This window comes from Theobroma cacao, chromosome 7 (assembly GCF_053813885.1).
Source record: "Theobroma cacao isolate CCN51 chromosome 7, ASM5381388v1, whole genome shotgun sequence".
NCBI classification, from domain to species: Eukaryota; Viridiplantae; Streptophyta; class Magnoliopsida; order Malvales; family Malvaceae; genus Theobroma; species Theobroma cacao.
The window spans coordinates 1233415-1250943 of NC_142645.1; the positions used below are offsets into that span (position 1 = coordinate 1233415).

The 17529-nt window shown below is 35.8% G+C and overlaps 4 protein-coding genes across 4 annotated transcripts; all 4 read left to right on the top strand.

Moving 5' to 3' along the window:
- Positions 1–1745: 1745 nt before the first annotated feature.
- LOC18593379 (kinesin-like protein) lies at positions 1746–7806 on the top strand. Its single transcript, XM_018125232.2, has 16 exons — positions 1746–2195; positions 2282–2344; positions 2519–2656; positions 2748–2831; positions 3343–3468; positions 3565–3624; positions 3713–3766; positions 3850–3942; positions 4097–4192; positions 4424–4572; positions 4724–4864; positions 4975–5104; positions 5193–6203; positions 6295–6393; positions 6480–7280; positions 7376–7806. The coding sequence occupies exons 1-16, from the start codon at positions 1911–1913 to the stop codon at positions 7616–7618; spliced, it is 3573 nt and encodes a 1190-aa protein (XP_017980721.2). The 5' UTR covers positions 1746–1910; the 3' UTR covers positions 7619–7806.
- Positions 7807–8206: 400 nt separating this feature from the next.
- Positions 8207–10429, top strand: LOC18593380 (Mitochondrial import inner membrane translocase subunit Tim17/Tim22/Tim23 family protein). Its single transcript, XM_018124036.2, has 5 exons — positions 8207–8481; positions 9591–9655; positions 9755–9827; positions 9910–9963; positions 10051–10429. The coding sequence occupies exons 1-5, from the start codon at positions 8289–8291 to the stop codon at positions 10290–10292; spliced, it is 627 nt and encodes a 208-aa protein (XP_017979525.1). The 5' UTR covers positions 8207–8288; the 3' UTR covers positions 10293–10429.
- Positions 10430–12785: 2356 nt separating this feature from the next.
- Positions 12786–13399, top strand: LOC148761393 (uncharacterized). Its single transcript, XM_088808547.1, has 3 exons — positions 12786–12815; positions 12939–13014; positions 13107–13399. Exons 1-3 carry the CDS (start codon positions 12786–12788, stop codon positions 13397–13399), a joined length of 399 nt encoding a protein of 132 aa, XP_088664673.1.
- Positions 13400–16580: 3181 nt separating this feature from the next.
- LOC148761394 (uncharacterized) lies at positions 16581–17302 on the top strand. The gene is made up of 3 exons (XM_088807922.1): positions 16581–16604; positions 16733–16808; positions 16905–17302. Exons 1-3 carry the CDS (start codon positions 16581–16583, stop codon positions 17300–17302), a joined length of 498 nt encoding a protein of 165 aa, XP_088664048.1.
- Positions 17303–17529: the final 227 nt, after the last annotated feature.

Here is a 17529-nt window from a genome sequence, read left to right on the forward strand (position 1 = left end):
TCTTTGTGGCTGACATTGGGGTATTTTATTATATGGTCTGAAATCCTTTTCTTGAGAGATGATATTAATTGGAGGAGTCCCAACTTGGGTCAGATTCATGAAGGGCCCTGCCCTTCATGAATTCTGTGTTGAACCATGATCCTCAAGTTTGACAATGCTTGTTGACTTGGTGTTGTCAAAACTTTAGTGGCTAATGCTGATGGGCACACACTGAAACAACTAGGATAGGAATCCTATGCTCCTTGGGAGCCCCTCAATGAGATTCAAAACTCTTATGTAGTACTTTTGCTTTGTATTCATGTAGTTGGGCTTCTCTTTGGGCATGGTGGGTTGGGATTAGAATAGGCTGTTGTGATTATGAGCAGAGGCATAATGGCCTTGACTGATGGCCCATTAAAGCCCCTAAGACCCATTTTTAGGTCATTTTAAATATTTTTTTTATATTTACGAAATTTCGATTATCTGACTTAATGATAATTACATGTATCTTAACTTTAATTCGAAACTCAATAATAACTACATGTATCTTTACTTTAATTTAAAGCATTTTTAGGCTAAAGTTTTCATCCCAAAAGACAAGACAAAGGAAAAGGGGACTAAAATCAGCTATCATTATTTAATGGGACAGCTAATGGGGACCAAGAGCTCTATCTATCAACTATTAGCCCCCAGCTTTTTGGCTCCACCACAGCCCACTAACGGCTACATTTTTGAATGTTGTGAATTGACTTTCTTGTCCTTATTGATTAATTTGGCTGATGATGATGATGACGATAATGATAATGATTAAGAATCGTTTTTCTAATTTTTCTTTTTCAGTAATAAAAAAAAGGTTTTTTCTTGTCCTTTTTATAATAATTATTAATCAATTAATTAATAAATTATCATTGATCAAAAACGTTATTTATCATTTTATATTTACGTAGGGTTAGCGTAGAGAGTAAAAATATTGCATAGTTATGTCAACATATCACGTCATCATTTATTATAATATTTTCACATGCCATGTCAATACTATGTAATATAAAAAATGACAAATAATGTTTCGATTAACAATAATTAGTTAATTTGATGTTAACACTAGGTTAAAATCATACGAGAAAAAAACCGAATATACTACTTAGCAAAACTCTTTTATTATTTTTCATATTAATTTAAAAAATAAGTTTACATCTCTCATTTTAAATAAGATCGTAAGGAGTTGATATCGAGTCTATTTAAATTAGACTCAATACAATTAATTTAGCTTAATCCAAACTCAAGAACAAGTCGAGCTTTAAATATTTTGTTTAAGCTTGATAAAATTGGAAAGTATGAAAATGATTTTCGATATTTTTTCATGTTTGTAAGGAAAAATATAAAAGTGGATGTAAAATATTTTTGGATTAATGAAATTAAATTCATTGACACTCTCTAAGAGCATAAGATATTTTCTATTAACTCGAAAAAATCATCTTACACTATCAAGAATATAAGATAATTTCTCAAAACAAACTATACACCTTCCTTTTTCATCTTAAAAATCGATAATTTTCTGCAAGGTGATCTTAATAACGAAAAACTATTTTTTTCAATTTATTGAACACAAAAGAAAACATTAGATTTTCCGGTATAATATTTTTTCCAACCAAATTAATTTTCGATAAAAGTGTCGGACATGGAAGGACATTATAGTCAATTCACGTATACTCCCCCTGATTCTACAGATTTAAAAATTCAAAAAGATCCAACGGTCATCTCCATCCCCCTCCCTTCAACAACAAAAACCTTTTCTTCCCCTTCCTCTCTCTCTACATTCAAATTCAAAGCACACTCTTCCCTCTCTCTCTCTCTCTCTCTCTCTGAGATCTCAAATCTCTCCTTATCTCTCCATTTCTCAAACCCAAAAAGGAAAGAAAGAAAGGAAAACAATGAAATCAATTAAAGAAACAGCCGTCGCCGAGAATGGCCGTTTCCTGGGAAGCATTTCGACGTCTTCACTTCGGAATTTGCTCCCGAAATCGAAGCTTAAGAGAAGCACAAAGAAACCCAGCTCTGAAAACACTCCTCCACCAGATCCCAACATTATTGAAGTAAATAACTCGGCCCAGTTTTTCCCCAAATCCCCACTGTCCAAATCGCTTACTTCCGACGCCTTGATCGTCCCATCTGACGGTGACCGTGAAATGTTGCCTCCTATGGAAACTTCCATCAAGGTATAGTAAACAACATTTTAAAAAAATGTTTCCATTTTTTGAAATTTTTATATTTATTTTTGAATAATTGTGTGGAATTTAAGCAGAACGAGATTGTTGAATCTGAGAAACAGGGTGGAGAATTGGGAAATTTAGATCCATCTGTGAAGGTAAATTTTAAGACTTGATTATTAACTTTTTAGTGTAATTTAGTTTCCATAATTTTGAAGCTTTAGCATATTTAGAAACTTGATTATGAAATCTTTCTGGGTTTTTCCTTTTATTAATTGAAGCTTGGTTTTTAATGAAAATTAAGTTCTGTAATTTTTTTTTTTGAAAAATAGGTAGTAGTGAGAATTAGACCCATAAATGGTCAAGAAAAAGAAGTGGATCGAACAGTGAGGAAGATTTCTTCAGATTCCTTATCTGTTTCTGACCGCAAATTCACATTCGATTCTGTTCTTGATTCAAATTCTAATCAGGTTAGTCAGTACTTACCCATTTGATCTAATTTTAGTTTCTTTTAAAAGGGTGTTTTTGACTCATAAACTGTTTGTTTTTGGTGGCTTCCAGGAGGATGTTTTTCAGTTAATTGGTGTTCCTTTGGTTAAAAATGCATTGTCTGGTTACAACACTTCAATATTGTCTTATGGACAGGTAATTTTTGGAATATATCAATATTGTTTAGATGAATATTTGTATCAAGAAAATTTACTGGTAATTTGTGTATAGTTTCTCTATCTCTATCTCTATATCAAGTGATATCCAACGAGCAAAGGCAGGAATTGTTCCCGCCATGTTTGTAGTTGATGGGGTGAGTTTGAAAGGTTTGTTGAGTTGATAGCAATGGGATTGTTTTTGTCTGAGTCGAGGGAGATTATGGATGATGAGGATAGGATGGATTGAGAAGAAGAGCTATTATAATTAGCCTTTAGAAATTTAGAACTTGATAAATTTCCATCAACATGTTTGCAGAACTTATTTAAGTACAAAACTTGAGATAATTCCTGAGTTTAACAAAGAGATAAATAGCCATAGATAGCAGAGGTAGGGGTTGATAACTACAGAAGTTGATAACTACTGGAGTGCTTTGTTGAGATGAGACTTATCTCTATTACATATGACCAACTGACCATGATTCATATATAATTACTTAAATGGTCAATAGACTGGAAGTGGAAAGTCTTACACGATGTGGGGTCCTCCAAGTGCAATGGTCGAGGATCCTTCACCTAGAAGCCACCAGGGGATTGTTCCTCGTATCTTCCAAATGCTGTTCTCTGAGATTCAAAGAGTATGTTTCTCTTTTCCTTATTTTGAATTTTATTAGGAAATGAGTATCAGGAGTCTGGAAGTGTAGTTCATTAAATTTCCTATGTTTAATTTATAGGAGCAAGAGAACCTTGATGGGAAACAGATAAATTATCAGTGCCGTTGCTCCTTTCTCGAGGTATGTACTGGTTTGAAGGCTTGTATAAACAATGTATGGACTTATTGCTTTACAAAGATGTAATGCGTTCTGTATGAACGATTTACAGATTTACAATGAGCACATTGGGGATTTACTCGATCCAACTCAAAGGAACCTTGAGGTGAATGTTCACATCCTTGACTAACAGTTTCTCACGGTTTAGTGCATAATGGTGTATAACTGGTTTATTGGACGTTGTTTCAGATAAAGGATGACCCAAAAAATGGATTGTATGTCGAGAACTTGACTGAGGAATATGTTTCTAGCTATGAGGACGTAACTCAGATTTTGATTAAGGTAGCCAGGAAACCATTTCAACTTTGACTGCATGTTTATCTAGCATGCTTTCTTCTTATATCATTTTTTTTGAAATGCTCTTCTTATATCATATTGACATGCAATTTTGTCTCCATGCATGTATTGAATACTCTTTTTAATATGAGTGTTGCAGGGGCTTTCAAGTAGAAAAGTTGGAGCAACAACTGTAAATTCTAAGAGCTCTCGGTCTCATATTGTGTTTACTTTTGTCATAGAATCTTGGTGCAAGGTATAGTTTAGTTTTGCAGATTTCTTATTTTTGTGGTGTTAGTCAGTCTGGTTTAGTTTTGTGGCATTTGCTTCTACTGTGGATGGTATTCAGGTCCGTGATCAATGTGACCATATATAATTATGCACATCTAGATTTTAACAATTCCAAGCAAAAAATAATGAGCTGATATCATTGTGTTAAAGCCTTATTTGTTCTTAACGTTGGGTTGATCATTGATTCATACCACAGGGAGCCTCATCAAAATGTTTCAGCAGTTCAAAGACAAGCAGAATCAGCCTGATTGATCTTGCCGGACTGGATAGAAACAAACTTGAAGATGTGGGTAGGCAACATGTCCAGGAAGGAAAAAATGTCAAGAAGTCCCTATCACAGCTTGGGTATGCTGTCATTACCCTCACATAATTTGGAAATCATTAAGATGGTGTTTAGTTGTTAACATGTTTCAGAACTCGAGTTAAACACCGTCATTGTTGGTTATTGGCATAAGCAAAGCTTTTCTATAATTTCTTTTTTGTTTCATTGGTGTAGATATTTGGTGAACGCTCTTGCAAAAGAAACTCAACCTGAAGATGCTCCATATCAAGGTTCCTGTTTAACACGTATACTCAGAGAATCCCTCGGTGGCAACGCCAAACTCACAGTTATTTGCAACATTTCTGCAGACAACAGGTATTTAATTCTAATTACTTGTTTTGACTTTGTTTTTTAAAAGATTTGAAAACTGCACTTGTTTTATCAAAGGTCATTATTTGAGTGAAGCTCATTGTTTTTGACTGCAGAAATAGTGGTGAAGTACTGAGCACTCTCAGATTTGGGCAACGAATTAAATCCATAAGAAATGAGCCAGTAATAAATGAAATATCCGAAGATGATGTCAATGGCTTGAGTGATCAGATTCGACAACTGAAGGTAGAAAATTTTGTGCCAAGAGTTACCATTTTTAACTGCATCTTGCATCTACTCATGACCTGACTTGCTGTTATCATGGTGATTACAGGAAGAGCTTATAAGAGCAAAGTCTGATGTATACAGTTCAGTTGGGAGTAAAAGTGGATATTTTATAGGGCGAAGTGCACGCGATAGCTTGAACCAATTGAGAGTAAGTCTTAACCGTTCTTTGCTCCTACCACACATAGATAACAATTATGAGGAAGAGCTCAATATTGGTGAGGAAGATGTAAAGGAACTACGTCAGCAGCTAGATTATTTGCATAGCTCTGGTGAAACAAACTTAAGAGATCCATCTGAGAAGAGAGGTTCCATTCAATCTTCTTCTGTAGAAGAATGTTGTGAGACAGACTTGCTGAGTGAAGATGACATTCATTGCCCAGAAGAAACTGGGATAGAAGAACTTGATGGGGAAGAACCTCAGAAGGAACTTCCTCCTAAGGACATTCTAGCATCAGCTGATGACCTTTCAATTACAACAAAACCCTTGAAGGCTGTTGATCCTTCAATCAGAAATAGCCTCTCCATCAGCTCATGCCATCGGTCTTCAGTCCTCCAAGAGCCTACTTTGTCAGAGTCTCCAAAAATTGGAAATAATTTAAGGAAAAGCATGGCCGTCCCATCAGCACTTTTGGCCAGTCAGAACAACGTGTCAGAGAGTTCGGAGTCAGAACAATGTATACGAGAGTCACTCAAACATAATGAGCACATCAGATCCTCCTTACGTTCAAGCAAGATATTTCCAGGACCTACAGAATCTTTGGCTGCTAGCCTTCAAAGAGGCTTGGAGATTATAGATTATCACCAGAGTAGTTCAGCTTCCAACAGATCTTCAGTTGCCTTCTCTTTCGAACACTTGATGCTGAAACCTTGTCCAGAAGCAGACAAGGCCAATGCATCTGTTCAAACATTACCAGAACCTTCTTCAGATGGTTCTTCTACTCCCTTGCTTTGTTCATCGTGTCAACGAAAGTTTGACAATAACCCTAATGGGGTTCAGGATAGCTTGAAGACGTGGATTGTAGCAGTTGATAATCAACAGACAGATGGCGATACCACAGTATGTTTAGACTTGCTCTTTTTTAAGGGAACATCTTCTCCTTTATGTGTTCCTTGTTCTATACTCATATGTTTTGTTGCTTCTATTTCAGGCTGCGGCAAATGATTTGGCAAAAGCCACTGAAAGAGAGAAGGAGCTTGAAAGTGTCTGTAAGGAGCAAGCGGCCAAAATTGAGCAGTTAAATAATCTGGTAATAATTTTATTCACCTCTTTAAAATTATATTTCATGAAGATTCCTGAAACTTGGATTACATTTGATAGTCTGACCTTCTACAGGTAGAGCAATACAAACATAAGGGAGAAAATTCTGCCATTGAACATGGTCCTGAGTCTCTGAAGAATGAAATAATACCATTTGAGCAGTCCAACAATGATGAAAATGGGAACGAATATTGTGATATGAATGAGAAGGAAGCACTTCTTCAGGAAACCCAAACATTAACGAGCAAATTGCAGTCATCTACTGCTGCATCTCCAAACAGATCTTCTGAAAAGCTGAGATCATCTTTGTTGTCACGTTCCATTCAATTGCGAAAAAGTGTAGACTGTCGTGATAACAGCGATGAAGAACTTGAGAGGGAAAGGCAGAGATGGATGGAAATGGAAAGTGATTGGATATCATTGACTGATGAGCTCAGGATGGACCTTGAATCCAACCGCTGCCGTGCAGAGAAAGTAGAGATGGAACTGAAATTAGAGAAGAAGTGCACTGAGGAGTTGGATGATGCTCTTAGCAGAGCTGTCCTTGGGCATGCTAGAATGGTTGAACACTATGCCGACTTACAAGAAAAGTATAATGATCTGGTTGCAAAGCACCGGGCAATAATGGAAGGGATAGCAGAGGTTAAGAAGGCAGCAGCAAAGGCAGGAGCCAAAGGTCACGGGACACGTTTTGCCAAATCCCTGGCTGCTGAGCTTTCAGCTCTTAGAGTTGAGAGGGAGAGGGAGAAAAAACTCCTGAAAAAGGAGAACAAAAGTCTCAGAATCCAGCTTAGAGACACAGCAGAAGCTGTTCATGCTGCTGGAGAACTCCTTGTTAGGCTCAGGGAAGCTGAGCAAGCTGCCTCAGTTGCAGAGGTAACATCAACATCAACTTACTTGACTGAAAAATTCACTTTTTACTGATAAAAAAATGGCTTTGTTGATTATTCTTTTACCTTTGCCCCTTGCAGGAGAACTTCACTAATGTCCAACAAGAGAATGAAAAGTTAAAGAAACAAGTGGAGAAGCTCAAAAGAAAACACAAGATGGAGATGGTCACCATGAAGCAGTACCTTGCAGAGAGCAGACTGCCAGAATCTGCACTGAAGCCACTATATCATGAGGATTCAGAATCTGCACACAACAGCTCAATCCCAGATGATGATCAGGCATGGAGAGCAGAGTTTGGAGCAATTTACCAAGAGCATTACTGATTCAGAGGCAGCCTAAGACAATCAAAGAGACCCTCCTTGGGTCAAAATGAAATACTATATATACTACTATTCCTATTCTATGATAGTACTATATATACTACCATGTGTGCATTGCATTTCTTGTAATGTTCCTTCAACTATCATTCTTTCGGGTATAATAATAGAATTTTCTGTCGAAACTTCCTCTATCTCGTAGTCTCTACTGACCTTAATCATTCCTTTCCCTTAAAAGTGAACAAATTTAAACTTGAAATTTTTTAAATTAGTTAATTTTTATGTTTAAAAAATATTCGAGTATTAATATCGTAATCGCTCGTTATCTTAGGAGCGAACATATGAAATTTTATCGTATAAGTTGATTTCATGTCTAAAAGATATTCGAGCATTAGTACCTTAATAAAAAATATTTAAATTTAAAATCTCTTTAAATTAGTTAATTTTTGTGTTTAAAAGACACCCGATAATTAAAATTTAAGACTCAAATTTAGAAATTTTGATTTGGGATAAAAAACAAAAGATTTATATAGAAAAAACCTATGAAATAAAGAAGAGGAGAAAACGACGTCGTGTGCAGATAGCCAAAACTTGTTATCGGTGCTCTTTTCAAAGCCAGCGATAGCACGAAGAGAGAGAGAGAGAGAGAGAGAGAGAAGCAGATTTTTGGACAAAAATGGCTTCTTTGGATTCTTCCAACTCTTCCACTGAAACTGATCTTGAAACAAACCCTAATCCCAACCCTAATTCTAGTTCCTCCAAAGCTATAATCCCAACTCCTTCCAATTCTAATTCCCCTGCCGTATGCCTCTTCCAATTCGCGGGAGACTCCGCCGCCGGTGCCTTCATGGGCTCCATCTTCGGCTATGGTATCTTTTTCTCTTTTCTTTTGCAAGAGCTTGATGCCCCATTTAATTTTTTTTAAAAAAAAGGTAGTCTTTTTCTCTTTATGGGTTTTCTTTGTAAGTTTGTTAAAGAACAAATTTTTGGGAATTTTTCATTCTATTTTTTGGTGTTTTTCTTTTTGGTTTACTTTTCTGAGGTCTTTAGAGGTGTAGAAGAAATGGGGTATTTGGGAATTTTGAATTTGGTTTTGTTATGGTAATTGGAATTTTGTGCTCTATCTGAAAGTGGTAGAATAATGAATAACGTGCTTATGTAATAATGTTAGTAGTTGAGTGGATAAGATAGTCATAATGTTGAACAATGGATTTTTCAGCATCTCAAATTGTAATTTAGATTGAATAATTTCCTTTGGATAGTGGTGACTTAGGATTCTTTTTCTTACCTATTTACAAGATTGACAAATTTCTTTCTGATAACTTTGGACCTTATGTGAGATGGACCTGTCACATATGAGAGCTTGTGCTCTAATTCATGAAGACATGTGGAATGTTTCGAATGCATAAGACTTTCAAGTTCTTGATTTTTGTAATTGCATGCATCTTTAAGGTTGTAGTGATATGTTAAGGATGTACTATTAGATGTGTTTTGTAAGAAAATGAGCATGCATCAATGACTTTGAAATCAGTGATTTTTCATTTTGCATCTGAATCTATTAGAGAAGGACTTTGCTATTATTTCCTTAGGCTGTTGCTTCTATCAGAATACTTCTGTGTAAATGTAAAGATTGGGTGATATGACATGTTATTCTCATTGATGCTCCAGAAAATGAGGGAAGCTAAGGTGAGTTTAGTCCTTGGGACACTTGAGAAGTAGGATTGTATTCTTTCTTTCAGTTTCTAGGTTGCTGTAAAATGCATGTTCAATACCCTGAATTTTATTCCTTTTAGTGGCACTTCAGTGTTAGGGCTTAATCTCTAGTCCCTAAGCAATCTTTTGGGCGGGATATTCTACTAGTCTATCTTATCTTGGACTCTTAATTAACATTTTGTCGTGGTTAATTTGTCTGCTAGAAATTAGTTCTATACTTGGGAGATGACCTTTCTTTAATTTTCCCTTTCTGCATTTGTCTCAGGTTCAGGATTGATTAAAAAGAAAGGCTTTAAAGGATCCTTTGTGGAGGCAGGATCTTATGCCAAGGTATGAGATTCTCATGATTCCAGAATAATGTGATTAACTTGTAGTTTTTCCCCCTTGAGTGAATAAATCTAAGGTCTCTTATATATTTGCCCTTTATAGACATTTGCAGTACTGTCAGGAGTACACAGTTTGGTTGTTTGCTTTTTGAAGAGGCTGCGGGGAAAAGATGATGGTATGCCTTGTATAAAATAGAGTAACACCGCTTTTTTGTGCTTGGCATGTTGATATACAATAATGCTGTCTTTTCTCTGCAGTTATTAATGCTGGTGTAGCTGGATGTTGCACTGGACTTGCTCTAAGTTTCCCTGGTATAGAATCTCAAGGTTCATTTGCTTGCTATAAAGTACAGGTTTCAGTTTGAACCCTATTTTCTTGAAATGGTTATGCTTATGCAGGCGCACCCCAGGCACTTCTACAGAGCTGTCTCACATTTGGGGCATTCTCCTTTATCATTGAAGGGCTTAACAAGCAGCAACCAGCACTGGCACATTCCTTTTCTGTGAGAAACAAGAGCGGGCCTCGTCCTATGGCACTCCCTCTTTCACTCCCGCTCCCCGATGAGCTGAAAGGAGCTTTTTCTTCTTTCTGCAACTCCTTAGTAAAACCGAATAAAGGCAGGTTTCCTCCGGCTAACTGATGGTGGGCCATTTTTACTTCTGTTATTTGTAGATTGTTGCAAGTGGTTAGTGGTGAGGATGTAAACTTAAAGTTTAGTTGAGATTTTGAAGCCTTTTGCAGTCAGAAATATGAAATTGTTTCTTATGTTGCATTCCATTCTCAGTTCTTGATTCAATTATATGTTCTGGTTAAATTATATAGGTAGGTTGAGTACACCATTGGAGGCATTTCCTTATATCCCAGAAGCAAATGGCCATTGAAATGTTCAATCAAGGACTAATGATTTTGAATGTTAACTTTAGTAATAGTTGAATATCATTATTTTATAAAAAATAAAATTAATTTTTTCACATTTTGTTTATAATTATCATTAATTCATACTTGGAAAAAAATTTTGACAATGTAGATGCTAATTAATGTGAAAATTCTTATTCTGAAATATGGGTATTTAATCAAAAAAAAATTAAGAGAAATTTTAACTATTCATTTGCTGTAATATAAATTTAGCGAGTAGACCAAAAATTTTGATCTTTCGAGGAAAAATCTCCATTTTCAATGTATAGGAAAGGGTAGTGGTGATCTCATATCTGGTCTGATATGGCAAACATCCTATGTTAATAGTCTTACAAAAAGTGATTCATTCCCATCAGTTAGTCTGTTATATTTTACAAGATATTCCAAAACTTTCCTTGTTTGAACCCCAAATCATTGGGTTACTTAATGCACCACATTAAAGAGTTGTTTATATAAACCAAAACTGCTACTCATCCTCTTCCCACAGAAGCTTGTTTTCAACTATCATTCCATCCATATCTTATCAAGGAAACCTCCCTTTGTTCCTTTCAGTTTCATTGCAAGAATCATTCAAGTTTGAAAGATTTCATTAGCACTAGAAAACCCACTTTCAATGGACTCAGGATCCTCTTCATACACAGTTATATCAGATCTTTTTTCTTTCATTTGTTTTCTCTTGTAAGTGTTTAGGACTTGTTGTTTATGTCTTTTTTTTGGTTTGATTGCAGACTTTCATCCTTAGAGTGGATACTCAGACTCCAGGTTGGGAGAAGTCCATGATCAAAGTTTTGAAGGGAATTCCAGGTGCCACTTTCTCCATTGATGCAAATGGTTTGGCTCGTGTTTCTGGTAACATAGACCCTGGCAAAACTCTCAAGCTGCTAGCGAAAGCAGGGAAACATGCTCAAATGTACTGGATTGACTCTGGAACCAATCAACCTGCTTCAGAAAAGAGAGATCATCACCATCATTTTGATGATCCCCATGGAAGATATTGGCAAGCTAACCATCGGTACTACCAGCCTTATCCATTTCCACCTCCTCAGTATCTTCCCCCGCCACCTCCAATGCTGCTGGAACACTTTTATGCCAGAGAATCTCAGTGCATGATTATGTGAATAATTTTCAGACCAAGTCATGCTTGACTTGTTTTACAAGTTCATTAGGATTTTGTTCACTTTCCATCTGGTACTTATTATTAGAAGTACTTGAATCCTTGGTGGAGATTTTTTCAACTTCACCATTGGAAATGGAAATAGAGTATTGTTTCTTTTCATGATTTAATGAAATGAATAATATGAAGTTCTTACATGTTACCCTCAAGTGTCTCTTAAAGGCAATATTCCTGCCAACTCAACGCATTCTTAAGCATTTTCTCGTTTATCACTGAACAATCTACATGTCAGAATTGCATACATCTGACAAATTATCATCTCTGCCATACTTTCTTGAGTTCATTCTAGAGATCAATCAAGATCATTTTAGTCTCAACCAACATTGAGTTTTGTGTGTCTTCAACTGACAGAACTTCTGATATTTCCTGTCAACATAACAGAGTTTCTAAACATGTCCGAAACTTCCTGTAAACATGATAGAATCTCTGAAGCCTGATTTTCAGTGCTGAGCACAAAGAACAAGTTTAATTAGCAACTTTCAGGAATCCTTGATTCTAGCCTTTTTATCAGTGGTGAAACCTAACATTTATTACTACAGAAAGTTTTCATTGCTACAATTTGAAAAAGATGGAGTTGATTGTGTAAAACCGCCACATCCCAGAGTCATAAAATGAAAGAACAAAGTGAATTAAGGCATCTTAGAGAAAATCTCTCTAAGATTTGAGAAAGGGAGGCTGTTTAATCTTGAAACCGTTGAACGTTGAAACAGTTAAAACACTCTATAAACTAAACTAGGAAACTCCTCTTTTTTAGCCTGGTGGGAAGCATCAGAAGAAAATCATATATCCTAAAGCTCTTTCCTTACTTATAATCATAGATATCACAATTAATTGACATTAATAACTTATTAAATCATTGATTAAAAAAGGTTAAAACCTTAATTCATGATTACTGCTAAATCAGTTATAATAAATTCAGTTTGTTTCTCTTTTATAAGCAGTTGAGCCTGAGTAACCATCAAGAAAATCTTGTATTCTGCTAAGAAACACAGAAAAAAAATTTGGTAGCATTATTTTCAGTAGCAGTCTCTCTACTTCATCAAGATGTTTTCATCATCATCAGAACAATACTTGGTTAGTGATGTCTTCTTCTTTATTTATTCTTTTTCCTTTTTCTACTTTCACCAATCTTATGGCATTTGAACAATTATAATACAACTGAGGTTTGATTAATGATTCTTTCTAACGGCAATGCAGACTTGTGGTCTAAGAGTTAACCCCCAATCTCCTGAATGGTATAAAAGTCTGACCAAAGTTTTGAAGAAACTCAAAGGTGTTAATCCCTCTCCTCTATCTCGGGTGCTTGAATAAAAACACTAGTTTTCTTTTGTTTCCTCTAATGGATTGATTGCAATGCTTGTGTAGGAGCAACTTACACCATAGATGCAGAACAAGGTATGGCTCTTGTTTCTGGTAGAGCAAACTCAAACTCAATTCTGAAGAAGTTGAAGAAATCCGGTATGGATGTTGCCTGGATCAAGACCGGAAAGCCAAGTACTTATGGCAGCAGTGGATACTATGAAAGTCATCCATATCTTCATCACCCTTATCAGTATGGTCAGCAGCCTAGTTACCATTACAGCGGCTATTATGACCCCTATGGTCCTAATCCACCACATTTCGAACCTCATAGCTATTGGTCCACTCGCTACTATTAGAGCTGTTAATCATAGACAAATGATCGTTTTTTTTATCCATTTGTCTATGATTTCATTTTTCTTTGTTTCGATGAATGAATCCGTTTATTATAAGGATTCATATGGATGCAACTAGGTATTAATGATATGAGAAAGATCATAAAATTTGGAAGATATATCTGAACTCTTATGTTCCTACTTGGTTTTCATTAAGAAGAAAGGGTCTTTCCGTTTCTTTTCTTCTTTCAGTTTATGTTGAAAGTATATGGCTTGATATCTACTGTGGATGCTACAGCATCAGCTTTTCCTCTGTTCATATATCTACTGCCATGAAATGCAGCAGTACTTGGATTCATTTGGAATTGTCACCAGAACAAATTGTTCCTGCTAAAGCCATAATTAAGATCTGTTTGAATACAATTGCAACCTTTGTTGATTGATGAGTCTGTAGAATTGAAACTCTGACAATAGTTCATTGTTTCTTTGGGGCATTCACCTGCTCAGCCATTAAAGATCTCACCCAAGGCTCATCAAAGAAATTCATTTCTTTGTTCAAGCTAGGACATTGGAAAGTTGAATATATCTAAATCATACAAATATATGCAGTCACAAGCTAGAAGTCTAGAACCGAAAATCGAACTAATATAACTTATTATAAGCTTTTATTGTTTTAGTACTTTTAAAACCATAACATAGCCAATCAGTCCAGAAGGCCTTTATAACAATTTGAAGCTTTACTGCATAAAAGGCCTCAATCTTGGATACCTATGATAGAATTTTTACGGGGAAAACAAAGGGTTGAAACTCTCCCAGGAATCAAGTTCTAAAACTTTCCAAATTTGCTAAGTTTTGGACATTCACAGAAACTTTGTCTTTTATCAGTTTCTTGACTGCTAAGTTTTCCAACCATATTTGATGTATATCATACAAGTAATCATTCCTACAGCATAAAATATTCTTGATCATTATTATATAAAGCAAAGAAAATGGAACGAAATAAGATCTTGGCTCTCAAAAGGCATTGATTTTCGGTACACTTACCTTATAATTGACACTAGTTTAGAGCTTCCTTAGAAAAAAAAGGTTTGACTTATACTAATTTCTTAAATCTTCACTTTTTGCCTAAAACTTGTTACATTCAAGAACAAGAGCCTTTCCATCAATGGCTGGAGAACCTGCAGGCATGGTAATTAGACTACTTCTGTATAGAATTTGTCTTTTTTTATCATTATTTTTGCCTTCAAACTTAATAACGGGAGCTCAAGATTTTCTTGTAGACTTGTATTTTAGAGCTGGATACTGATATTCCTGGCTGGCACATAACAATGATTAAACTATTCAAGTCTATCCAAGGTTTTCCTCCCTTTTCTTCTTCTGGATTTCTGTTTATTTAGTTTCTTTCTTTAATGCCAATTTTAATTTTATTTTGTGGTTGTTAATCTTTTTCATCAGATGTATCATACACCATTGATGCACAAGCAAAGTTAGCACATGTTTCTGGTAAGATTGACAAAGAGCTACTGCTAAAGTTGCTAGCAAAAGCCAAAACACATGCTCTTACTCATCAAATAAACTATGGGATTGATCTTCCCAAACCAGTATCAGAGCCTATCATGGTAACTAAACTACATATTTCTCTTCAGCTTCCATTTTCTTCTTCTGTGAAATCCTTAAGAGTGCACAATTTCTTGCAGAAAAGTGTTTTGCTAGTGGATACTGATATTCCTGGTTGGCACAAGACAATGTGCCTACTATTCAAGTCTATGCAAGGTGTGTTTTCCCTTGTTGCTGCTTCATTTGATTTCATCTTTTTCTTTTTTCTTCTGTGCCAAATAAAATTTTGGGTGCTGTAACTCTATCAGGTGTCACATTAAGGATTGATTCATTTACAAAGCAAGCTTATATTTCTGGAAAAGTCAGTCCTCAGCTACAGCTAAAGTTGCTAGCAAAAGCTGAAGCACAAGCAGCTCGACTTTGCTGGTTACAGTATGGATGTGAAACTGATCCATATGGAAGACCTGTCCATAAAGAATCTGAGGCTAATGACACCAGCAGCAGCAATCCAGCTCCCAGCTCGAAACCCAAATGTTCTTTTTGCTGTTTGATGTAAATTTTTGGGACCTCAACCTTCTTTTTTGACTAGTACTAGTGTAATTTCTCCCATTGGTAATGGAGGAAAACATCATCTGTTATGGTTTTATTTCTTGTAATAAGGCTGTCTTAGGAGAGGTTTATGTTTGGAGGCAGCTAATACATTATCAATATGTTGTGTTTGATGTCTGGTTTTTTGGGCTTTCACCTTGTTTGGTTTGTACACCGAAACCTGTTGCTTTATGTTGAATGAACTTTCTTGATTCCATGTAAGGATGTCAACCGGTAAAATACCCGATATATTTTAGGTATCCTATCCCGAACTTTATTAGTTATAGGATATTCAAACCCTATAATTATCCAATTAAAATTTGAAAATATTACCCAAGTTCTTGGTTGTCCAAGAGCATTGCACGGGGTCAATTCCCTAAAAGCATATAACATATCTTTTATATATTTATATATAAATGGGTTCGGATATCCAAAGGGTGACACTCATACCTTACCCGAACCCTAAACATGTAGTAAAATTTCTACCTGAGCTCAGCCCAAACCCGAATATAAAATACTTGAACCTTATATAATTGCATTAGATACCTTCGGGTTCACGTTAAAGGGCAACCTCAATTTCCATGAATGAACTTTTGTGAATAAAACAGGACCATGGAATTAGAAGAAAACTAAATTACATATATGTTTAATGGAAACCAATTTTGAAATGGAAAGTTTGGGATAGGGCCCCCTAAAAATCCTAGGACTGGAAGACTGATATGGTATACAATTATTCATTCCAAGAATATGAGATTTTACCTACCAAAAAACCAGTAGTAAGATTTCATGGGATTTACCAAAAACTTTTGTGATTTTCTTAAATATTTCATAGTGAATGTGGAAAAGATGTAATGGAAAGATCATGTTCATTGAATAATGGAGGAAATTTCTCAAAAATCCAACCTTAATTCCTTGATCTCCTTTGATACATTTAATTAGGGTACTTGATAGTCTTAATGATTTTGCCTTCCATACATTTCACTTTGCTTATGTTCATTGTCCATTGCCTATCAAGAAAGTCTCTCACTAGCTTTTAAGAAGAGGAAGAACAACCTCAATGATGGATTATCCTGCTGAATACATGGTTACTCTAAAACTTTCACCTTTCTGGTTTCATTTTGACAGATGCTATTATTTTCTCAATAGTTATGAACATTTTTGTGTGAAATGCTAATGCTAGTTTACTGTTTCTGGGGAGTTTGTTTTCTTCAGAACTGTATTCTAAGAGTCGATACCCAGCTCGTTGGATGGCATGCAATGCTTGTCAGAGTCTTGAGCAGCATTGATGGTTATTCATTTCTTGAGGAACAAGTCATCTGTTATGTTTGATTCCTCTGTTTTGATTTGCATTGCTTGGTAATCAGCATTGGTTTGTTTTCTTCAGGAATCACTTATAACATAGATGAAGAAAAGGGAGTTGTCCAGATAACAGGAAGAATAAATCCAAGACAACTTATGAGGACGCTTGCAGAAATAGGGTTGCACGCAGATCTTTCTTGGGTGGATTCTGGATATCGAGAGATGAACATTCCTTCGAGACATGGCTATGATTACTCGTATCATGGCAGCTATGGCTGTAATCCCTATGGAAGACCAGGGCATAACTATGGCTATCCTCATCAACAAAGAACTTGGCACCTCATATATGAAAACTACCCATATTACTCTCATTATCATGAACATTATCCTTACTATGAGCCACAGGCTCAACACTTTCCCCAGCCACCACCACCACCAGAAGGCTTTCGCAATGGTGATCCTGAGTGGTGCAGCATAATGTGAAAAGACATGAATTGTTTGACCTAAGGTTTTCCTACAAAAGAAACCATCATGGTTGTTAACTGTTGCTGCATTCCATTGTTGATCTAGGAACTTTAAAGTATATTAATCATTGCTTTGTCCAAATTTATGTGAAGAACATAGGGGTTTCAAAGTTGTACTTGAGTATTCAATCATGTAGCTACTAGGTGGGATTTCAGACATTTTGATCTTTGCTCTTTGCTCTGTTC

Excerpts from the sequence above, each read along its gene's own strand:
- LOC18593379 (XM_018125232.2), top strand. The coding sequence starts at position 1,911 with ATGAAATCAATTAAAGAAACAGCCGTCGCCGAGAATGGCCGTTTCCTG. Across the intron at positions 3,625-3,712 it reads GCCGTTGCTCCTTTCTCGAG|ATTTACAATGAGCACATTGG; the intron begins GTATGTACTGGT and ends AACGATTTACAG. Across the intron at positions 6,204-6,294 it reads AGACAGATGGCGATACCACA|GCTGCGGCAAATGATTTGGC; the intron begins GTATGTTTAGAC and ends CTTCTATTTCAG.
- LOC18593380 (XM_018124036.2), top strand. The coding sequence starts at position 8,289 with ATGGCTTCTTTGGATTCTTCCAACTCTTCCACTGAAACTGATCTTGAA. Across the intron at positions 8,482-9,590 it reads GGGCTCCATCTTCGGCTATG|GTTCAGGATTGATTAAAAAG; the intron begins GTATCTTTTTCT and ends CATTTGTCTCAG. Across the intron at positions 9,964-10,050 it reads ACTTGCTCTAAGTTTCCCTG|GCGCACCCCAGGCACTTCTA; the intron begins GTATAGAATCTC and ends ATGCTTATGCAG.
- LOC148761393 (XM_088808547.1), top strand. The coding sequence starts at position 12,786 with ATGTTTTCATCATCATCAGAACAATACTTG. Across the intron at positions 12,816-12,938 it reads CATCATCAGAACAATACTTG|ACTTGTGGTCTAAGAGTTAA; the intron begins GTTAGTGATGTC and ends ACGGCAATGCAG. Across the intron at positions 13,015-13,106 it reads AGTTTTGAAGAAACTCAAAG|GAGCAACTTACACCATAGAT; the intron begins GTGTTAATCCCT and ends ATGCTTGTGTAG.
- LOC148761394 (XM_088807922.1), top strand. The coding sequence starts at position 16,581 with ATGGATTATCCTGCTGAATACATG. Across the intron at positions 16,605-16,732 it reads ATTATCCTGCTGAATACATG|AACTGTATTCTAAGAGTCGA; the intron begins GTTACTCTAAAA and ends TGTTTTCTTCAG. Across the intron at positions 16,809-16,904 it reads AGTCTTGAGCAGCATTGATG|GAATCACTTATAACATAGAT; the intron begins GTTATTCATTTC and ends TGTTTTCTTCAG.